This window comes from Lampetra fluviatilis, chromosome 2 (assembly GCF_964198595.1).
Source record: "Lampetra fluviatilis chromosome 2, kcLamFluv1.1, whole genome shotgun sequence".
In the NCBI taxonomy this organism is placed as follows: domain Eukaryota; kingdom Metazoa; phylum Chordata; class Hyperoartia; order Petromyzontiformes; family Petromyzontidae; genus Lampetra; species Lampetra fluviatilis.
The window spans coordinates 34,405,943-34,426,758 of record NC_136276.1 but is presented as its reverse complement, the minus strand read 5'-3'; the positions used below and the strand labels follow the sequence as shown (position 1 = coordinate 34,426,758).

The 20,816-nt window shown below is 51.7% G+C and overlaps 1 protein-coding gene across 1 annotated transcript in view; it reads left to right on the top strand.

Moving 5' to 3' along the window:
- Positions 1–595: 595 nt before the first annotated feature.
- Positions 596–20,816, top strand: part of LOC144938721 (uncharacterized) — a 30,694-nt gene continuing 10,473 nt past the window's right edge. Inside the window, exons 1-19 of the mRNA XM_078866640.1 lie at positions 596–718; positions 1,695–1,796; positions 2,925–3,023; positions 4,202–4,315; positions 5,531–5,635; positions 7,017–7,115; positions 7,539–7,643; positions 8,061–8,162; positions 9,127–9,225; positions 10,231–10,431; positions 11,197–11,298; positions 11,714–11,812; positions 12,751–12,879; positions 14,729–14,860; positions 15,506–15,622; positions 16,462–16,560; positions 17,886–18,086; positions 18,592–18,756; positions 19,275–19,472. Of these exons, the coding sequence (XP_078722766.1) occupies positions 596–718; positions 1,695–1,796; positions 2,925–3,023; positions 4,202–4,315; positions 5,531–5,635; positions 7,017–7,115; positions 7,539–7,643; positions 8,061–8,162; positions 9,127–9,225; positions 10,231–10,431; positions 11,197–11,298; positions 11,714–11,812; positions 12,751–12,879; positions 14,729–14,860; positions 15,506–15,622; positions 16,462–16,560; positions 17,886–18,086; positions 18,592–18,756; positions 19,275–19,472 (2,391 nt within the window). The remainder of the gene's footprint in view (positions 719–1,694; positions 1,797–2,924; positions 3,024–4,201; positions 4,316–5,530; positions 5,636–7,016; positions 7,116–7,538; positions 7,644–8,060; positions 8,163–9,126; positions 9,226–10,230; positions 10,432–11,196; positions 11,299–11,713; positions 11,813–12,750; positions 12,880–14,728; positions 14,861–15,505; positions 15,623–16,461; positions 16,561–17,885; positions 18,087–18,591; positions 18,757–19,274; positions 19,473–20,816) is intronic.

The window sequence follows — 20,816 nt, the reverse complement described above, 5'->3', positions numbered from 1 at the left end:
CTCGACGAAGTCTCAAGATTATTGTTTTTTTTCTTTCCACGGGAGTACTGCCGCATTGGGTCGTTTGACCGAATCGAATTTAAAGGAGACTTTTGCTGAAGGTGGCGAGAAACAGGATTCCACTTGAAGGTCTCCACTGCCGAATGTCACGAACCCACTTGCTGAACTGCCATGCAATGGCCACCCATGCAGCCCATCGAGTTTGGAGGTTTCGCACATCTTTGCATCATCCACCAACCCTCGCCTCCAAAGTTCTGGATCACAGGCGTGCGCCACCACAATCTTGATGCTATGTTCTGGATATAGATGAGGAAATACCCGTCTTCATTCCGCTAAGGCATCCTTACTGTGGTTACAGTTGATCAGAGACGCGTCTTTAAACTTGGACTGGTGTGAGACACGTGGTGTGAGACACGTGGTCTGGGAGGCGCGACACGTGGTCTGGGAGACACGACACGTGGTCTGGGAGAGACGACACGTGGTCTGGGGAGAGACGACACGTGGTCTGGGGAGAGACGACACGTGGTCTGGGAGACACGACACGTGGTGATTGTCGCAGGAGCCCTCTGGCTGCCTTGGAGGAGGCGCGGGCACCATGCCTCAGGTGGGGGACGCGTCCCGGCTGCTGAGCCTGGCGAGCAGGTCGGAGTGGCCTGCCGTGGAGAACCTCCTCAGTGCGGTGGAGCGGCCAGACGCGAGTCTCTTCATCCCCGAACAGGTGAGGAGGATGATCATCATCATCATCACTTTACACAGCGTTGCACATCGTCCCCTTTATCACAGAGCATTTGATATCGATCGTCGTCGACAGCGTTGTCATCCATCGTGATTGGCACATCATTGCCAAATCGTTATCGTTGACACTGCATTGTCCATCACTGCCATCGACACTGCCTTGTCTACATTACAATTTGACGCAGTATTGACATCAATCATCACAATTATCGACACATCACAGCATTGCTTGTTTGCCTGCATCCCAACAGAAGTAAGCCTCGGCTATCATCGAGATACATTTTTAGTGTGGGGGTAGAGTGAATGTGTGTGTGTAGAGTGTGTGTGTGTAGAGTGTGTAGAGTGAGTGTGTGTGTGTCGAGTGTGTGTGTAGAGTGTGTGTGTGTAGAGTGTGTTTGTAGAGTGAGTGTGTGTGTAGAGTGAGTATGTGTGTAGAGTGTGTGTGTAGAGTGAGTGTGGGGGTAGAGTGAGTGTGTGTGTAGAGTGTTTGTGTAGAGTGTGTGTGTGTAGAGTGTGTAGAGTGAGTGTGTGTAGAGTGTGTGTGTGTAGAGTGTGTGTGTAGAGTGAGTGTGTGTGTAGAGTGAGTGTGTAGAGTGAGTGTGTGTGTAGAGTGAGTGTGTAGAGTGAGTGTGTGAGTAGAGTGACTGTGTGCGTAGAGTGTGTGTGTAGAGAGAGTGTGTGTAGAGTGTGTGTGTGTAGAGAGAGTGTGTGTGTGTGTGTGTAAAGTGAGTGTGTGTGTAGAGTGAGTGTGTGTAGAGTGTGTGTGTAGAGTGAGTGTGTGTAGAGTGAGTGTGTGTGTAGAGTGAGTGTTGATGTTATCCACAGGGGATCCCCGTGTGTAGGTGCATGAGCTTGTGTGAAGCCTCAGAGCTGTGTCTATGTTGTGTCTATGTTGTGTCTGTGTCGTGTCTGTGTTGTGTCTGTGTTGTGTCTGTGTTGTGTCTGTGTGGTGGCTGCAGGAGTCCGGGCTCACCCTGCTCATGATGGCCGTGAGAGACAACCGCCTGGCGGTGGTTGAACGCCTCTTGGAGCTCGGGGCGAATTTGGGCGACCGTGCACATGTGAGATCACCACCCCAACTCAATAACCCAACAACCTAACAACCTCACACAACAACCCGACAACCTCACTCAACAACCCAACAACCTCACTCAACAACCCAACGTCACACCACAAACCAAACTCAACAACTCAACCTTACTCAACAACTCAAACTCACACAACAACTTTTACATGCAATCATCGACTTACATCTCACCTCACCTCAACACATTTTGAAGGTCACCCCGTCCCCCCCCACCACTCAGTGGCAGCTGTCTCTGTGCGGCAAAAGGTCACTCAGCACCTGGCCTTTAAACGGGCATTAGTCTGCCAGTAGGGGGGCGATGATTGCCTTTATGTGCAAATCATTTTCGAGTAATTTGTAGGGAAATTTGGCAAATTTTGGACCACGACGCTGCTGGCACACGATGGCCTCGTCATTTCGAATTACGTATGGGGGTTGGGTATTTAACATCCACTGTGAGCTCCGCAAGTGGCGTCTGGTATTTTATTGTTGGCGCCCACCGCAGTATTAAGCAGGGCGGCCAAAGTGAACCTCGAACCTCGGCAAACAAGCAGCGGACGCGATGTGCTGCCGCTGGGTCGAGTCACGGACCCAGTGTTCGCAATCGCAGCGAGGACACCACGTGGGCCACTCTAAACTAAAACTACTAGACAAAACTATTCTTGTTGTTTTACCAGGTAAAGGCCCACTGAGATGTACAGTTCTTTTTCAGAAGTGGCTTATCGCGTGGAAATGTATAGCAGCCAAATAATCGAAACGCACGAATCTAAATGCGGAGGGAAAAACCGGAGGACCCGGAGACAAATCCACACGGCCACATGGGAGAGAGATTTAATTTATTTATTTTCATTAATTATTATTTCATTTTATTATAATTGTTTTTACCTACGTGACTTTACCGAAGGAACCCAAGAGTATGAATCCTTGCAGTCACGAAAGCTTCAAATCTAGAAAGAACATGAGAACTCCAATTATACAGCAGGCGTCAGGGTTGGGATCGAACCCGCGACCTCCTGCACACCAGGCGAGGTAATTAACATCTCCTAGCCACCGTGGCACCGCACGTGTTCCTCCCCTGACCTCTCCTGGGGCGCCCGCGTGCCGTTCCCCGTTCCCCGAGCAGGACGGGCGCACGGCGCTGCACGTCGCAGCCGCACAGTCCAGGGACGAGATGGTGAAGTGTCTGCTGCTCAAGAAAGCCGACCCCAATCTCACTGGAGGGGTAATCACTCAACCGCGATGCGTCCCTTCATCGATGATGGGGGGGAGGGGACACACACCCATGCAGTATTGGGGGCCCTTAGCGAAAACCATTTTTGGGTGCGTCGCATGAAAACATGATTGTGGATAAGCTACGTAACTTACTCGTCTTCACAGGTAGTAGGTGTTCGCGGCCACTGTTTGATTCGTAATAGATTTTTGGGTTCGGCATCTTTGTGTTCTCAACGTTGGCGATCATGGTCTTCCATAATAGAGGTTTTTTTGGGTCAGATCGCGTAAATATGAATGTGTCGTTAAACCCGCCACCACCAGACACCGCCAATTAGTAAACAGAACAGCCAGATTTAAATCTGGCTGTCGCCTGATGATGCTAGTTGTAATTACTGGCGAAACGTCGTACTGTGATTGGAAATTGCGTGGATTTACTCTCCAAGACACCGGTGCACTGTACTAGTAACGAATTGGCACGTTCTTTTATTTTGGATGATATTGGTTTTCGAAAGCCTACGTGTTGACCTGATCATGGTTTTCCTTCCATTCATCTCTGTCCGTGATATTACTCAAGAACATTGCATTGGACACTCCCAGTTGCATTCAAATTGTTCAAATCCCGTATGTGCTTCACTCGCTGTCTTCCCCGGCTTATTGTGGTACCCCTAATTTCGAAACAATTATATTGGATGAGGCCACGCCATGCCATTAAGTTACCGATTGCCACGTGGCCCTTTTGTCTTGTTTGCTCTTGGAACCTGCTGACCCGCCCCATACTGGGCATCTGTAAAACAAAGAGCTTCATAGCTTATCGGATTCCTCTTCCAGTCTAAATAAAGATTCTCATTGTTTCGATTTAAAGCTTTCGTGACTGCAGGGATTCATCTTCTTGGTTCTTTCGGTAAAGTCACGTAGAAGGGAAATAATGAAAGAATAAAAAATAAACATAATAAAATACAATTCTCACGACGTTTCGGCCACAACGCAGTCATTCGGACGCTGTCTTTCCGACAGCCCTGTTCTTCACCTGAGGACGGCTGCTTGCGTTGTGGCCGAAACGTCGTGAGAATTGTATTTTATTATGTTCAAATTTTATTATTTTATTATTTCCCTTCTACGTGACTTTACCCAAAGAACCAAGAAGATTCTCATTGTTGTTGTTGTTGTGAATACCCCCACCCCCACCAGCCCAGCGAGCAGCTGCCCCTGCACATGGCGGCCTCCAGACCCTCGGGTGCCATCGCCATCGTGCAGATGCTGCTCAAGTCGATGGGCAGGGACGCGCGCCTCGCTCACGACGAGGTGACGCCAGCTACCAGTCGCCCCCCGGTGCTGGCCGAGGCTGCACCACTGCATGCACCCCCCCTCCCACCACCATCCCATCTTGGAGGGGCGCGTGCAGTAGTGCAGCGCTCCTCCCGACGTGTTTTCAATGCGTTCGCTCGCGCCTTGCGCTACTACTTTTTGTATTCCTGCTGCTGCTCGAGTTGGGAGCGGAGCGTCAAGTCGGGTGCTGCGGCAGTGACGCGGCCCAGCGGGAGAGAGACTCGCGGTTCGGCACCGGGCAGGCCGCCCCGGTTAATACCGCGGCGTGTATTTATTGTTAAAATGCTACGCACAGGGGTGAGCGTTCAACACCCAGTGGACTTCATTCGGAAACGAGGCAGGCCATCGTGCGCCGGCGTCACGGTGCCAAACTTTGCCAAATTTTGACCGACGAGGGCCAGGTGTCGCGTGAGCGTCACATCACCACGTGCGCTGGTGATGTGACGCTCACGAGTGAATGAAGAGGCGAATCGTGTTCTACTGATAAGGGAACGATGCCACAGTGGTGTGACGGTGCGAGCGTGCCGGACTTGCAATTCAGAGGTTCGCTGGCTGCATTCGATCTGCAGCAGTTGAAACGACGGTCCAAGTCTTTTAAATACCTCACCCCTCTCACACGACAGCATCGATGGATTCGCAGCAGTTCGTCGATGGGCAGGTCAGTGTGGTGGGGTAAATTGTGGGCTGTCTCCCACCTCTTCCAAGACGTCTGGCCAGCGTTGATGGAATAAACCCCAAAATATCTTCTCGTAAGGCTCTCTTGAGATTTCTGTCACGGAGGCCCTTCCGTCAGCAGTGGTGTGAGTAAGCAATTGCGGGGCTGCGCCGTTGCCTATTATCTTAATAATTGGCGAAACGTCACGCGAATTGCGGTCATCCTCGTAGCAGCGGCTCTTGGCTGGCCATCGAACAAAGACGGTCACCGCATCGCGTGCTTTCTGCGGCCGTCTGGAACGCTCTTCCTTCTGATATCAGGAAGCCACTGCAGCTCTGCACTTTTAAATCATCACCTCGATTGAAAACTAATTTATTTCGAACTGCTTTGTGTATCTTAGTTTCGTTGTCTTTCGCCCGCACCTACGATTAGCACCGCGGGCTACGTACGACGCGAAAGAAGTTCAACACACGTTGAGTTAGAGTGATCCGGTACGGTCCCGTGCGGGGTGTGGGGTGTGGGGTGCGTGCGCTCAGGAGGGGCGACTGCCGCTGCTGCTCGCGGTGGAGGTCGGCAACCTGGCCGTGTGCAGGGAGCTGCTCGCCCTGGCGCCCGACGTGCAGGTCACAGCCTGCTGGAAGGTACACGGCGTCAGCGGCGCTGCTGGTGACGACGACGACGACGACGATGATGATTATGACGGCAATGGTGATTATGGAGATGATGATGATGAGGGCAATGATGATGTTGATGACGACCTTGATGATGATTATTATGATCACGGCAATGGTGATTATGGAGATGATGACGATGACAATGAGGGCAATGATGACGATGATGACGACCTTGACGATGATTATTATCACCACAGCAATGGTGATTATGGAGATGATGATGATGACAATGAGGGCAATAATGATGTTGATGACGACCTTGACGATGATTAATATTCACATCACAGCAATGGTGATTATGGAGATGATGACGATGACAATGAGGGCAATGATGACGATGATGACGACCTTGACGATGATTATTATCACCACGGCAATGGTGATTATGGAGATGATGACGATGAGGACAATGATGACGATGATGTTTATTTGCAATGATGATGATAACAAGGTACAATGCACTCATCATCATCATCCTCAGCAATGAGCAATCTACTGCTGGATGAAGACCTTCCCAAGCCATCGACATTTCTTATGATCCTGCGGCCTGCACATCCCAAACCCCCCAATGTGGTTTTAATGTATACTTTATCTGTTTTGTCTTATCCTTCATATATTTTGTTTTATCCTTCATATATTTTGTTTTATCTTTTATATATTTGGTTTTATCCTTTATATATTAACACTGCCCTTGAGTGGTGGCGCAGTGGTTCGGGCACTGCCCTACGAACGCAGTAAGGGACCGTCCATAAATGATGTCACGCACCTCGGGGGAGGGGGTCAGACATTTGTGACGATGTGTGACGAGGGGGGGGTGGGGTTTGAGAAATGTGACGTCACATCAAAATGCGCAACTTTAAATATATATAGACAACACGTTCTACTTAATAAGATATACTTTTAAATAAATAACAACACTCCTACAACATCAGAGTGCAGCGCCACATTAAATACGCACTACAATGACAATAGTTTAAAGCGATGTGAAGCATGTTTTATTTTCAAAATGGAAATATGGTTTTGGGGGGGGGGGCAGAGCTTTGTGACGTCATATTTGAGGGGGGGGGGGTCTGACTTTTTGTGACGCCGTGTGACGAGGGGGGGGGGGTCAAAAATCGTCCAAAATCGCGTGACGTCATTTATGGACGGCCCCTAACTTTAGTTCGATTCCCAGTGACGGCTATGACCAGTGACACGTGATATCCGACAACCAGACCCCAGGCCGATGCAGCCTTCACCCAACAGTGGACGTTGCCAGGGCGCTGTAAATCAATTCACAACGACGTTGAACATTGCAAATGGGAAACAAACCCGTGCATCGCCAACCGTGAGAATGTCTCCCGCGCAGGCGAGCGGAGACACTGCCCTGCACGTCGCGTGCAAGAGGAGGGATCACGAGGTGGCGCGGCTCCTCGTCGAAGCAGGCGCCCAGACCGACGTCCAGAACGTACGGGAGCCCCGTGGCACCGCCGTAACCCCTGAACCGAATCCGTACACAAACCATGGCGTCAGCAGCAGACGCGGTGATAATTGACGACGATGATGTTGACGATGTTGACGATGATGACGATGATGATGCGGCAAATGGAAAACTAAACTCCCTGGCAGTGTGCGGCGACTCTGGTCGCCACCCAGAATAGAACCATGGAACGTAGGACGACTCGCTGTCCGATTCGCATACACGAAGAAGGAGGCATCATCACAACGATGCACCACCCAGCCACTCCTGACGCAATCGCTCGGCTCAATCACCGCGGTGTAAAATCATAGCTGTTGCTCGACATCAACATCAGCCGTACGAAGGAGAGTGATGTCATTGATGGCAAACACGTGGCCAGATGAGAATCGTTATCTCGTTGTTTCTTGGCAGGACGAGGGCTTCACTCCCTTGCACGTCTCTGCCTGGGAGGGCGATGAGGCAATGCTCAAGTTGTTCTACAACATCACCAGCGCTGACCCCAACATCACCGACAAGGTTGGGGACACGTTGCGCCGGTGCAGGAATCTCACAGAGTGAAACGCGGGGGGGCGGGGGGGGTGGAGCGTTACGTCTCAGGCATCGCACACGTGTCGGGCACGTTTCATTGGTGTCATTGGCCTGCAGATGTTGTCGAATTCATGTGTTCCTCCGTCTCTCAACGTAATTCCATTAACGTTGGTGACGTCCAGTCGAAATAATCACTGTAAATAATATGCCGACTTCCCACAATGCTCCCTGCCTACATACACATCCCATCAGCCTCACAGGGCCTTCCGGCACGTGCATCATTTCAGCAGCGTTGGACAAACACGAGACAGTGCACTGGTTTTCGACATGCGGTGCCTCATCAGCAGAGTCATGACCACGTCCTGACGCTGAGTGCGGGTCCCTGCCCCGTGTGGTGGTGCTCAGCTGGACCGCTCACCGCTGCACATCGCCGCCGAGCGTGGCCACACAAGCGTGGTGGAGGTGCTGACTGACAAATTCAAATCGGACGTCATGGCCAGGACCAAGGTATCTTTTGATTTAAAGCTTTCGTGACTGCAGGGATTCATCTTCTTGGTTCTTTCGGTAAAGTCACGTAGAAGGGAAATAATAAAATAATAAAAATTTACGTCGTGAGAATTATTTTATTATGTTGTATTTTTATTATTGTATTATTTCCCTTCTACATTACTTTACCGAAATAACCAAGAAGAGGACCAAGGTACTGGCAGGGACTGGGCAGACTCGGTCGAAGCCGGACGAAGCCGATCGAATCGGGAGAAGGGTCTCTCCGGCTGTTGGAGATGTCCAGCATGCCATCAATAATGAGATGATTGAGAAAAGATTAAACAAATAATGACACGTGTATGTCCTTAACATCTGAGATATGTGATCAATGGTTAACAGCAATTGTTATTGCTGTTAGATAAGCGACTGATTTCCATAAGGGCAACAGACGGTATGAACTGATGTCTGGGGAGTTCTTTAGCCGTTCAGCCTCCATGGTTGTTCGCTGATGAATAACAATTAGCGAAGTATTTACGATTTAATATTTACAATCTAATGACAAAAGATCATGGCCGTAAGTTGTGCCCGTCCCGCTAAACAGCATTCCATTCAGAGTTTGGTTTTATCCGTAAGAAGATGTATAGAAATTTCGATTTAAAGCTTTCATGACTGCAGGGATTCATCTTCTTGGTTCTTTCGGTAAAGTCACGTAGAAGGGAAGTAATACAATAATAAAAATTATTTTATTACTTCCCTTAATAATAAAAAAAATGTTATTACTTCCCTTCTATGTGACTTTACCGAAAGAACCAAGAAGATGTATAGAAATATATATTTTTTAATTTTCTTTGGGAAGCATCCTGGCTTACCCCACAAAATTCCTGCTTACTCGCGTCCGGCTTCGAGAGGTTTCGACGGCGACGTTTAACACGAGACGCGTGCGGCACCTCCACAACAAAACCGCGCGTCGCATCGTCTGCCGCAGGACGGCAGCACCCTGATGCACATCGCCTCGCAGTGCGGCCACCCCGACACGGCGCTCGCCTTCCTCAAGAAGGGGGTCCCCCTGCAGATGCCCAACAAGGTGAGGCAGGCGGCAGTCCCGACGGTTAGAGAAGGGGCTGCTCCGGCTGTCCCCCGTGAAGCGTTTGCCAACGATCGGGAACGTGGTCCGGTGGTCATCGTCTTTCTGGCCTCGTGCTCAACCTCGTGCTGCGGGAAAAGGGCTGCGCTACCTGAGTAGTGGGCGGGGCTACCTGAGCAGTGGGCGGGGCTACCTGAGTAGTGGGCGGGGCTACCTGAGCAGTGGGCGGGGTTACCTGAGTAGTGGGCGGGGCTACCTGAGTAGTGGGCGGGGCTACTTGAGTAGTGGGCTGTGCTACCCGAGCAGTGGGTGGGGCTACCCGAGTAGCGGGCGGGGCTACCCGAGTAGTGGGCGGGGCTAACTGAGTAGTGGGCGGGGCTACCCGAGTAGTGGGCGGGGCTACCTGCACAGTGGGAGGGGCTACTTGAGCAGTAGGCAGGGCTAACTGGGTAGTGGTCCCGGCTCAGGCGTGCAGTGGAAAAGGGGTGGCAGCGAGCACGTGCTGAGGCGTGCCTCCAGGCCAAAGGGAGCCAAGCATCTTCCATCTCTGTCACGTTTCCCAGAATCAGCATCAGTATTTATACTGGAGGAGGAATCCGATGAGCTATAAAGCTCTTCTCCACAGAGAACGTTACGACAACAAACGATGTTAAGACACGATTGTAGTGCAAAGTACAAGAAAAACAAATCACCCAAAACGTACAAATAAAACTAAGCCATATTCTATGGGTCTTTCGGTAAAGTCACGTAGATAGGTTCAAAGTAACCTATCTCCGTGACTTTACCGAAAGACCCATAGAATATGAATTCCTGCGGTCAGGAAAACTAAACCATCCCCATCCTAGCAGGCAAATCCCTCTGACGTATCAACTTCCTTTTCAGAAGCGACCTGGCCACCACGAATGACAGCTCAACAAAGTGGCTTGTCGCTTGGACATTTATAGCGGACGTGTCGCTGGGCTCAAGTGTCCCCCACGTGTGTCCCCCGCATGTGTCTCCCCCGAGGCCGGTGCTCTGTGCCTGCACGTGGCGGCGCGGAGAGGCCACGCGGCCGTGGTGCGGGCCCTCCTGCAGAAGGGCGCCCCGCCGGACGCTCGTGCCAAGGACGGCCACACGGCGCTGCACGCCGCCACGCTCCACTGCCGCCCCCTCGCCGTGCAGGCGCTGCTCGGGTTCGGGGCACAGGTGCAGCTCACGGGGGGGCCGGTGAGTCCCACGCGGCCCGCAGAAACGGGCACTGCATCGCTCGCGCTCTCGGATGCGCTTCTGCGGCCGTCTGGAACGCTCTTTCTTACGATACGAGGAAGCCACTCGAGTCGTGCACTTTTAAATCGTGTAGATCTGTAACTTTCTTTAGAACTTATTCTTAGGTTTTTTCGGTAAAGTCACGTAGGTAAAAAATTGTAATTAATAAAAGTAAAAAAAAAATCACGACGTTTCGGAGGCAACACAAGCTTCCGTCTTCAGGTGGAACCGTCACAGCACGATAGCTGTATCAAGTGAGAGAAATTCCTATAAACAGTCTTTGTATATATACTGTTTGAGGGTGGGAGGAGCCAAGGTAGGCCCTGAATATTATTTTTGTGAGGTTCGGTGCGGCTGAAGCACGCTGTTAGGAATGAGCCTTTGTTGTGTAAACTAGGCGCGGATGATGTAAAGGTGCGTGTAAATGGGACTGAGCCTTTTTGTTATGTAGAGATGATGTGGCTGAAATCACTGCCAGGAAATGAGTCTTTGTTGTGTAGAATGGTTGACTGAGCCTATTATTATGTAGAGGTGGTGCGGCTTAAATCGTGACTTTACCGAAAAAACCAAAGAATATGAATCCTTGCAGTCACGAAAGCTTCAAATCTAGAATTTCTTTAGAACTGCTTTTTTTTCAGTTGTCCCCCTCCAGCACCTCCGATTAGCACGGTTGGCTTCGTACGGCTGCGTGAGAAGTTCAACGTAGGCACGCGTGGGTCCGCGCAGGCGCAGGAGACGCCGCTGCACATCGCCGCCCGGGTGCCCGAGGGGGAGAAGGTGGCCGAGATGCTGCTCAAGAGCGGCGCCAACGTCAACGCCGTTCAGAAGGTGTGGGGGAGCCACAGGCGAATGGGAATAAACGCGAGTCGGCATTTTGTTTAGAAGCGCATTCATAGATGACCGTGGTTCTGCATGAGAAGGTGAGAGACTGAACCACAAGAAGCAGGGGGAGACAGCGAGTGAAGTTACGTGAGCAATGCGAACGATTTGGATGCAACTGGGAATGTTCAACGCAAGGTTCGTGAGTGAATTTATAGCAGTCAAATACTCTAAAGCGCGTGTTGTTCTAAATGTGGAGGGGACACCCGGAGGACCCGGAGAAAAATCAACGCGACCACGTGGAGAGAGAGACACGCAAACTCCAAATATGCAGCAGCAGGCGTCAGAGTTGGGATGGAACCTACAACCTCCTGCATACCAGGCGAGGTAGCTAACGTCTCGTCACCGTGTCACCCCGGGGCAGGACGGGCAGACGGCTTTGCACGTGTCCGCCCGGCACGGACACCTCAAGATGCTGCAGGCTCTGCTGGAGGAGGGAGGAGACCTCACCTGCCTCTCGGAGGTGCTCGCCGGTGGTATCATCACGCCGCGATTAATGCCCAATCAGTTCTTTAACGCTTCCTTCCCACTCACGGCTGGTGAAGGCCACCGGGCATCCGGGAAATTGCACTTCGGTCATTACGATTAGCCAGTAAACGTGCAACATTGCTTCGACGTTGGCCCAACGTTTACCCTTCGGTGGCCCAACCTGTCACGTGTATAAGGATACTTGCTGCGTATATCTTGTAAAGCTCATGGCAGTCCTTTAAAACCACGACGTGACGGAAAAGGCCCAAGCAAGCGTGGACCTGGTGACAGCTCGATCAACGATCTCTGTCGACCGATCGTGGTGTTTAGTCTAGCGTCTTACACAAGCTAAACAGATGTTTATGTTAACGTAAAAAAGTCAAGTCAAAGTGATTTCCTGTTGAAGTGAGCGTTAAGGTGGTGCTCATTGCCAGATTACAGCTGTGGGCAAGTGGTGGAAATTCCACCGTTCTATGGCAGGGGCGAGGATTTCTAGCGGACAGCCACTGTTGACTTCTCCACAAAATGATGCTCATTTTATTGACCTCTGAGGAATGATGAGCGGTTTAATCAACCCCCGAACGAGAATGAGAATTTGCATCCCTCCGCTTGTAAGGCGCTCGCCTTAATTTCTACACCATAAGTAATGCCAACATTTTACAAAATATTAAACTCGTCTTTTTTAAAAAGCACTTTTTATTTCAAAAAATGTGTACTAACATATTTTTTTACTAAAATATTTTTTTCACATATAGAGTAAAACCTTGGATTGCGAGTAACTTGGTCTGCGAGTGTTTTACAAGACGAGCAAACATTTTAAATAAATATAAATTTGATGACTGTCTTTCAAAATCGGTACGCAAGTTTTATTGACTCGGGCTTGAAGTCTTATCGGAGGCTATCCGGGGGATCTTTGTCTTTGTCCGTGGCGAGGCCGGTGAGGGGGTGCTCCACGTGGCGGTGCGTCACGGCCACGTGTCCCTGGTGCGCGAGATCCTGCGAGTCTTCTCCGCCGATCCGCGCCGATTCCAAGCCACGGCGCTCGTCAACCAGGCCAACGAGGTGGGCCTGCCTCGCGATTTAAGAAGCCCTCGCCGTCGTTTCAACAGCCGCATCGTGACATCGACTGCCAACCGTTATACTCCTTTTTAACTGTCCACGCGTGCTCCAATTTCACCTTTTATGCCATCGGAACAGCAAACACAAACACACACGCGCTTGATATTGGCCGTTTGAAGTGGAGCGAGAATTGAGTCGCCAATAAATCGAGGTTGTTGCTGACCCGGCTGTTGACTTATGAGAGCAAACTCGGCAATAGCCGCCTCTCACTCGAGCACACACACACATGCGTTGGTGGGAGCCACCCGCGACGGACGAGTGATGGCGGTGGTCACGCTCTCGCTGTCCACGCAGGAAATTGGATGTTTGTCCACCTGGGCAGCACACCAAGTTTGTGACTTTTATTCGGCAGTAAAGAGTAATACAAAAAATCAATACACGGTTTAGGTCTCTCTCTAGATGTGTTTTCGGGTTGCGCCACAAAGCGTGTGTTGTTCGGCCTGGTGTCCGACGTTCCGCACCCTATGCTGGGAACTCCAAATCAATCTTCCATTTAAAATTCGGCACAAAATCCACACCCTGCTAGTGGTATCAGGTGAATTTAAGGTTATCATTTGACCTTAACTTTATGTTATTGTAATTACAGGGTGCTTAAAAAGAATGTCAGCACTTACATGGGAGTATCGTTTTTAATGGAAAAAGAACGGATAACACACCGTAACATAATAGCTCCGAAGAGTCTCCACTTGTTCGCCATTATTATCAACACACGCCTGGAATCTTCTCCAGTTGGTCTCCAGAGCCTGGAGGCACATTTCTTGTGGTTTTGTTGCAAATTGTCAAAAAAAATTAAGCACCCTGTATCATGCAGCCGGGCCAGTGGTGGCACGCCCGTAATTCAGCGGTGGAGGCAGTGAGAGATGGTGGATCGCACAAATCCCGCGAAGCTCCCTTCCCATGGGCGTAGAGGAGGAGCCATAACCTGGCTCACCAGGAGAACAACGAGGGGACTAATCTCCATCTGTTTCCCATCTGTACGGGGACACAGCGTGGGCCCCTTTCGCGCGTGTGCGTTTGCTCAGTAACTGGCTGAAGGCATCTTCGTCAAGTAAATATCCCGTGTAGCAGGACCCTCCTGAAAAGAGAGACATTCGAATCATTATGGCTTTCCCGAATAAATAAGTATACATTATGTATTTTATACACTAGGAATGTGCGTAATTACGCGATCTAACCCCCCAAAAAAAACCTCTATTATGGATGATATTGGTCGCGAACGCCTCCGTGTTAAACTAGAAATGTACATATTCTTGGTTCTTTTGGTAAAGTCACGTAGACGGGAAATAATAAAGTAATATAAATATATTTATATTATAATATAAATATATTTATATTATTTTATTATTATTATTTCCCTTCTACGTGACTTGACCAAAAGAACCAAGAATATGAATCCCTGCAGTCACGAAAGCTTTAAATACAAATTTAGAAATGTACAATTATCCAATAAAAATCAGGATGCGTACTGAAAGCGCTGTGGGATGTCCTGGCGTGAAAGGCAACTCTATCAGCCACGAATGACCGTATTTGTATCACTATTATATCACTAGGCATGGAATGATGCACGGGATTCATTGATTTAAACCGATCCCGACGCTTGCGACACCACGCGCCGAACCCCGCGCACGATCTCGCAGAGCCGCTGTTGCGTTTCGTCAAACGCAACGAGACGCAAACCGTGCAGACAAACAACCAGAAAACTCATTTGAGAAAACGACACCGATGAGAGGGAAAAAACGCGAGGCGACAAATCACAAATCGACGTCTTTAAATCGTCGCCGGTGCCCGCCAGGAGGGAGAGACGCCGCTGCACTTCGCCGTTGAGCTGCCGGGGCCGGCGGGTGGCGGGGAGGTCGCGGAGGTCGTGGAGGTCACACGCCTCCTCCTGCAGCACGGCGCAGACCCCGCCGCACACACGTACCTGGTACGCGCTTACTCACTCACTCACTCGTTCGCTCGCTCACCCGCTCGCTCGCTCACCCGCTCGCTCGCTCACCCGCTCGCTCGCTCACCCGCTCGCTCGCTCACCCGCTCGCTCGCTCACTCGCCCACTCGCTCGCTCACTCGCTCGCTCACTCACTCACTCACTCGCTCACTCACCTGCTCACTTACTCACCCGCTCGTTCACTCTCTTGCTCACCCGCTCACTCACTCGCTCACTCGCCCACTCGCTCGCTCACTCACTCGCTCGCTCGCTCACTCACTCACTCGCTCGCCCGCTCACTCACTCACCCCCTCACTTACTCGCCCACTCGCTCGCTCACTCACTCGCTCGCTCACTCGCTCTCTCACTCACTCACTCACTCACTCGCTCACTCACCTGCTCACTTACTCACCTGCTCGCTCACTCTCTTGCTCACCCGCTCACTCACTCGCTCACTCGCCCACTCGCTCGCTCACTCACTCGCTCACTCGCCCACTCACTCGCTCACTCGCTCGCTCGCTCACTCACTCACTCGCTCGCTCACTCGCCCACTCGCTCACTCACTCGCGGTGGAGCGCTCGCAGGCCGTGACTTTGGCTGGTCGCTCCGAGCGACCTCCTCCTCCTCGGTGTCTCCCCCCTCCAGACTGGAGAGACGCCGACGCACTACAGCGCTCGAGCCGGCGGCGTGGCCGCTCTGACGGAGATCCTGAACCACGTCGGTCCAAACGGCGCCCAGAGGGCCCTCAACCGGCAGGCCAAGGTGACCGTGGCCGAACGGGAATCCGCAGGAAGTTGAGGGAATCGATCCCGGTTCGCGACTGCGGTCCGAATGATCGCTTCAGTTGAATTTTGGGTTGGGCCACGGAATTATCCGGCCAACTTTGCGTCATCATCAGTCCCTCCACCACCCGACGCAGCCAAACAAATGGGATTGCCACTTGTGCACGCGTTTAACGACGCACCGCCAATTTTTGTTGCAGCTCACCGAGCAAGTTGGAGAACGGATCTCGCAGCAACATTTTTGCGATGCTTAACGACACAGATTTGTCCAGATCTAATGGCTGATTCAATTGTGAACCATAATATTGGTTGTAAAAGCCCACACTTTGTGCTGCCTGAATGTTGAGAAGTCCTAACATTATTTCCCTCATTGAGACTCGCGAACCGTGCGTTGGTTTTCGCGGTCGTGCTGTTGCGTGTCGGTGCTGGGAGCTTCTTCAGGAACTGATTCCTAGCCACCGTCTTGCAGCCTGGTGGGATTGACAGCTCAGTTCCTGAAGAAGCTCCCAACACGTGGAGCGGAACGTCGGACGTCATGCCGAACAACACGCGGTACAGCCCGAAAACACCATCGGAAGCTATACTCTGCACTTGTCCGAGTTTATAGATGCTTAATTGCTCTCCTTGTTCTAGATAAGGCAATGCCTTATCTAGTGAATATTTAGTTTTTGAAAGCTATGCAGCATGCTGGGGCATTGGTGAAATAAACCAATACCGATACACGCCGTTTCCCACGAAGTGAGGGTGACGTCACCACGGCTCCGGTGCCAGGCCAGGTGCACTTTGAAATTAAACACACGCGTGACCGCAACCCTGCAGAACGGATGGACACCTCTCATGGTGGCGGTCGAGGAGGGGCGCCTGGAGGTCGTGAATCTTCTGCTGGAGAACCACGCGAGAGTGGACGTCTTCGACGAGGTCTGGACTCCAGGGAGGAGCCGCCACCGGCTGCTCCGGTCTCCCGGCCATCGCTTTTCTCGGGGAGGGGTGGGGGGGGGGTCGGGGAGGGGTCTTTATTTTTTTCTTCAGGAGGTCGCTGGGTTCACGAAACTCCAGTGGTGGCAGTAACAGTGTCCTCCCATCATCATTCATCATCGTCGTCGTCATCATAATTTCCCATCTGCTGTGTCAGTCCCCTCTCCTCTCCAGCGCCTCTTCCTGCACTCCATCATCAGTCCGTCGTGTTGCCACTCGCGCTGACACTCATTTTTCTGGATTCCTGTTTGGTGGCATTTTTATGACGTGACCACGGCAAAGTTTGCGTTCGTTCATTCATTCTTTCCGCTACGGTTCATCAAGATGAGACGCTCTGGAAATTAAGACGTACTCCAAAGTTGTGCCTGGTGTTGCTTCACTTATTTGATAGGCTTTTTTATTTGTCCAGGAAAGTCACACTGAGTCGTAGGACTCCGTTTCAGGAGGGTCCTGCTACAGTGGGTTTTTATTTCAAGAGATGTTTTCAGCCGATTCATTATTTTACAAGTGGGAGGAAACCGGAGCACCCGGAGGAAACGTGAGGGGGAAACACTCCATCCCCGTACAGATGGAAACATATGGCGATTAGTCCCCTTGCTGTACCGCCTTCTCCTGGTGAGCCAGGGCATGACCCCTCAACAGCGCCGGATTACGGCCCACGTGGCATCGTAGCCACCAGCGCCCAGCTAAAGTTATTCAACTGTGGCCACACACACACACACATCCGCTGGATTAAAACACAGTATGCACCCTTACCATGTGCTTTTAAGTACAGTCTGTGCCCCTATAACGCTGTAGTTGCCTTCCTGAAGAACACCGCGTTACAGACAAATCGCGTTTAAAGAAATAATATATCATGTAGGGTAGAGCACAGTCCGCGATATCACGTGAGATGCGTACGCAGGCTGAACAAACGCCGAGGCGTGTGGGTAGCATCTAGAAGCATCCAGCAGCATCCCAGTGCCTTGCGTGACGATGCTGCGCCGAGGCAGCCGTACAACCGCTCATTCCTACTCGCGCTGCGACGTGGTTTTGTTCGCTCAATCGCCGTTACATCATGAAAATAACAACAACAACACGCGGCGTTACAGGAGTAGAGGCTGTCTGGGGGGAAACAAAACGACACGCGTCTTGATCCAGCGTACGCAGCGTCGCCCGTTGTCACGGCGTGCACAGCGGCGCTATGCCGGATCTGAACCCCCCCCCCCCTCCCCCGCTGCCACCCCTGAGCGCCGAGGAGCGTCCCCGCGTTTGTCTTTCTGCCGCAGCACGGCAAGGCGGCGCTGCACCTGGCGGCGGAGTCGGGCCGCGCCGGCGTGGCGGGCGAGCTGCTGCGGCGCGGCGCCTTCGCCAACGCCAAGAGCAAGCTGGGCCACACGCCGCTGCACGCGGCCGCGGGAGCGGGCCACGCGGCCCTCGTGCTGCTGCTCGCGCGGACGCACGGCGCCGCCGTGGACGCGCTCACGCTGGTGAGGAGGTGGACGTGGTGACGGAGCCGACTGTCCACGGGTCCAGAACCAAATGTTCGAAATTGCAGAGTTGGCGGAGCTTTTAGCGGTTAGTTTTTTTTTTCACGTGGGCATTGTCGGTGACTTTTGGCGTAACCGCTTGAGGTGAGTGGGTTATCAAATCATTAATGAAAAATATGATTAAAATGAAAAATATAGCCTTGCAAAGTAAATTGGTTCTGTGAATGTTTTGCGACTGTAGGCGGTACCGTTTTCTGCTCTGCCTCACGGGCGACCAGAAGAGCACTAGAAGCAACCCTCTGTAGAGCGACGTCATCGATGGGCCGTGTGAACTGAAGTCAACGGCCAAATGTTCCGCACGCCCTGATCCACGTGACACACCATCCCAGAATCCGAATCTCCGTGTCACAGGCGATAGTAGTCGTGCCCGGCTAACATTGTTGAATCTCGTCGCGCGCTCGTTTCCATCCCCGTGCCGTTGCCTTGGCATCTCCTCTCGGCGCAGCGGAGGAGGACGCCGCTGCACCTGGCCGCGACGGGTGGGCAGCTGGACGTGTGCAGGACCCTGCTGCAGCTGAAGGCCGACGTGAACGCCGCCGACGACGTAGGTCCCTCCGGTTGCGCACGAGGTAGAGAGAAGGGCAGGAGGGGCATAGGGCTTTTTAATGTAGAACTTTAATATCTCTTGTTTAACACGTAGGCTTTCGCGACCAATATTATTCATAATCAACGTTTTTGGGTTTAGATGGCGTTATTTATAAATGTGTCGTAACCCTCCACCACCCGACACGGCCAATCAGTAAAAAAGTGTCACGTTGACAAAAGACAAATAGTTCATTGCTTTAACCCACCGGTGTGTTGAAGCATGAAACCACAACATTTACAATTTTTGAGTACGACGTTTTGCTGGTTATTGCATCCAGCATCATTGGGCAATTCGCCAGAATGGTGAGGCTCTGCTCTGTCTCCCGTTCTTATATAGAGCATATCTCTATTTAAGAATGTATTTTTCTATTTTAAAAAGCAGGTTTTTCGGTGGGGTACTGTCCGTGAACTATCCGGCACTTCGCCAGTGAATGAAGTGACCACAAAATGACTGTGCCAAAAATCGTCACCTTAATCGTGGTTAATTCAAGATGATGACGACGACGACGACGATGGCACACAATGTTCCTCCAGGGTGGGCAGACAGCACTGCACCTTGCCGCTGACAGCGGCCACCCGTCGGTGGTGGCGCTGTTCGTGGAGCGGCACCCCGCGCTGGTGGCCGTGGCCGACGGGCGAGGCCGCACGTGCGCGCACATCGCGGCCGCCAGGGGCAGCGCCCCCGTGCTGCGCCAGCTGCTGCGGCACCACCGCCCCGGAGTGACGGCCGTGCGGAGCCAGGTCAGGGGGTCGCGCCGGGCCGCCCCCTCCCCCACCCCCTTTCCAGTGACTCCTCGTTTATTGAAATTGGTGGAGCGGTCGATCAGAAATCCTCCGGACAAAGAAATGTATATACAGTCAACAGATTTGCAAGTTATTGTATAGATACCTGGCTGGATGGGACTGTGGAAATAAAAAAAAGGTCACGCATCCAACGTCTGGTCAGCAGACTGATTGAGCCGAACATAATTATCATAATGCCCTCGTATTTCTCCCAGAATGTCACGGAGGCTCAAGGGTCCTGCATTGAGACATTTAGCCACTGCTAGCGGAAGGGCCTCAACTGCAGAGAGGGTTTTTTGGCCTACTCTTCCACACTGGCCAGACGTCTTGCAAGAGGCGAGAAACACCCACACTTGACCCCAGCTCGTACGAGCTGCTGATCGACGGGTGCACACTTTTATACTGCCGGGTGGACATGGACACGGAGATTTAACAAACACCTGCGTTCATTGTGTAGTCCTCACGTTACAGCGTAATACAGAGTGCATGTGGATATGCGTACTCACAGATTAGCGGCTGATCAGTACTTCTGTCGGGAGGTCAAACCGTACCGGAGACCTCAAAGATGCCATCGCGGAGTCACGAAGTTGACAAAGTTGGCCGTACCTTTATATTTAAACTAAGCTATATATATATTTTTTTTATCTTACCAGGTAAGGCCCACTGAGCTGTGTAGACCTTTTTTTTCAGAAGCGACCTGGCCACAATGATGGCTCAACGAAGCGGCTCATGACGTGTACATTTATATCAGCCACATACTCTGAATGCAAGTTGATTCTAGATGTGTAGGGAGGACCCAGAGCGAAATTCACGCAACCACGGCGAGAGAGAGAGAGAGAACATGCAAAGTCCAAATATACAACAGGAGTCAGGGTCAGGATCGAACCCACAACCTGCTGTATACCAGGAGATGTAGGTAACATCTTGCCATCGAACCCCGGCGGGTGCTTAAAGTGTCTGTGTGCGTTGTGCTTGAAGTGTCTGTGTGTAAGTTGTGCGTGCAGGCGCTTGAAGTGTCTGTGTGCGTTGTGCGTGCAGGTGCTTGCAGTGTCTGTGTGTGTTGTGCTTGAAGTGTCTGTGTGTGTTGTGCGTGCAGGTGCTTGAAGTGTCTGTGTGCGTTGTGCGTGCAGGTGCTTGAAGTGTCTGTGTGCGTCAAGGCGCTTGAAGTGTCTGTGTGCGTGCAGGTGTTTAAAGTGTCTGTGTGCGTCGTGCGTGCAGGTGCTTGAAGTGTCTGTGTGCGTCGTGCGTGCAGGTGCTTGAAGTGTCTGTGTGCGTCGTGCGTGCAGGCGCTTGAAGTGTCTG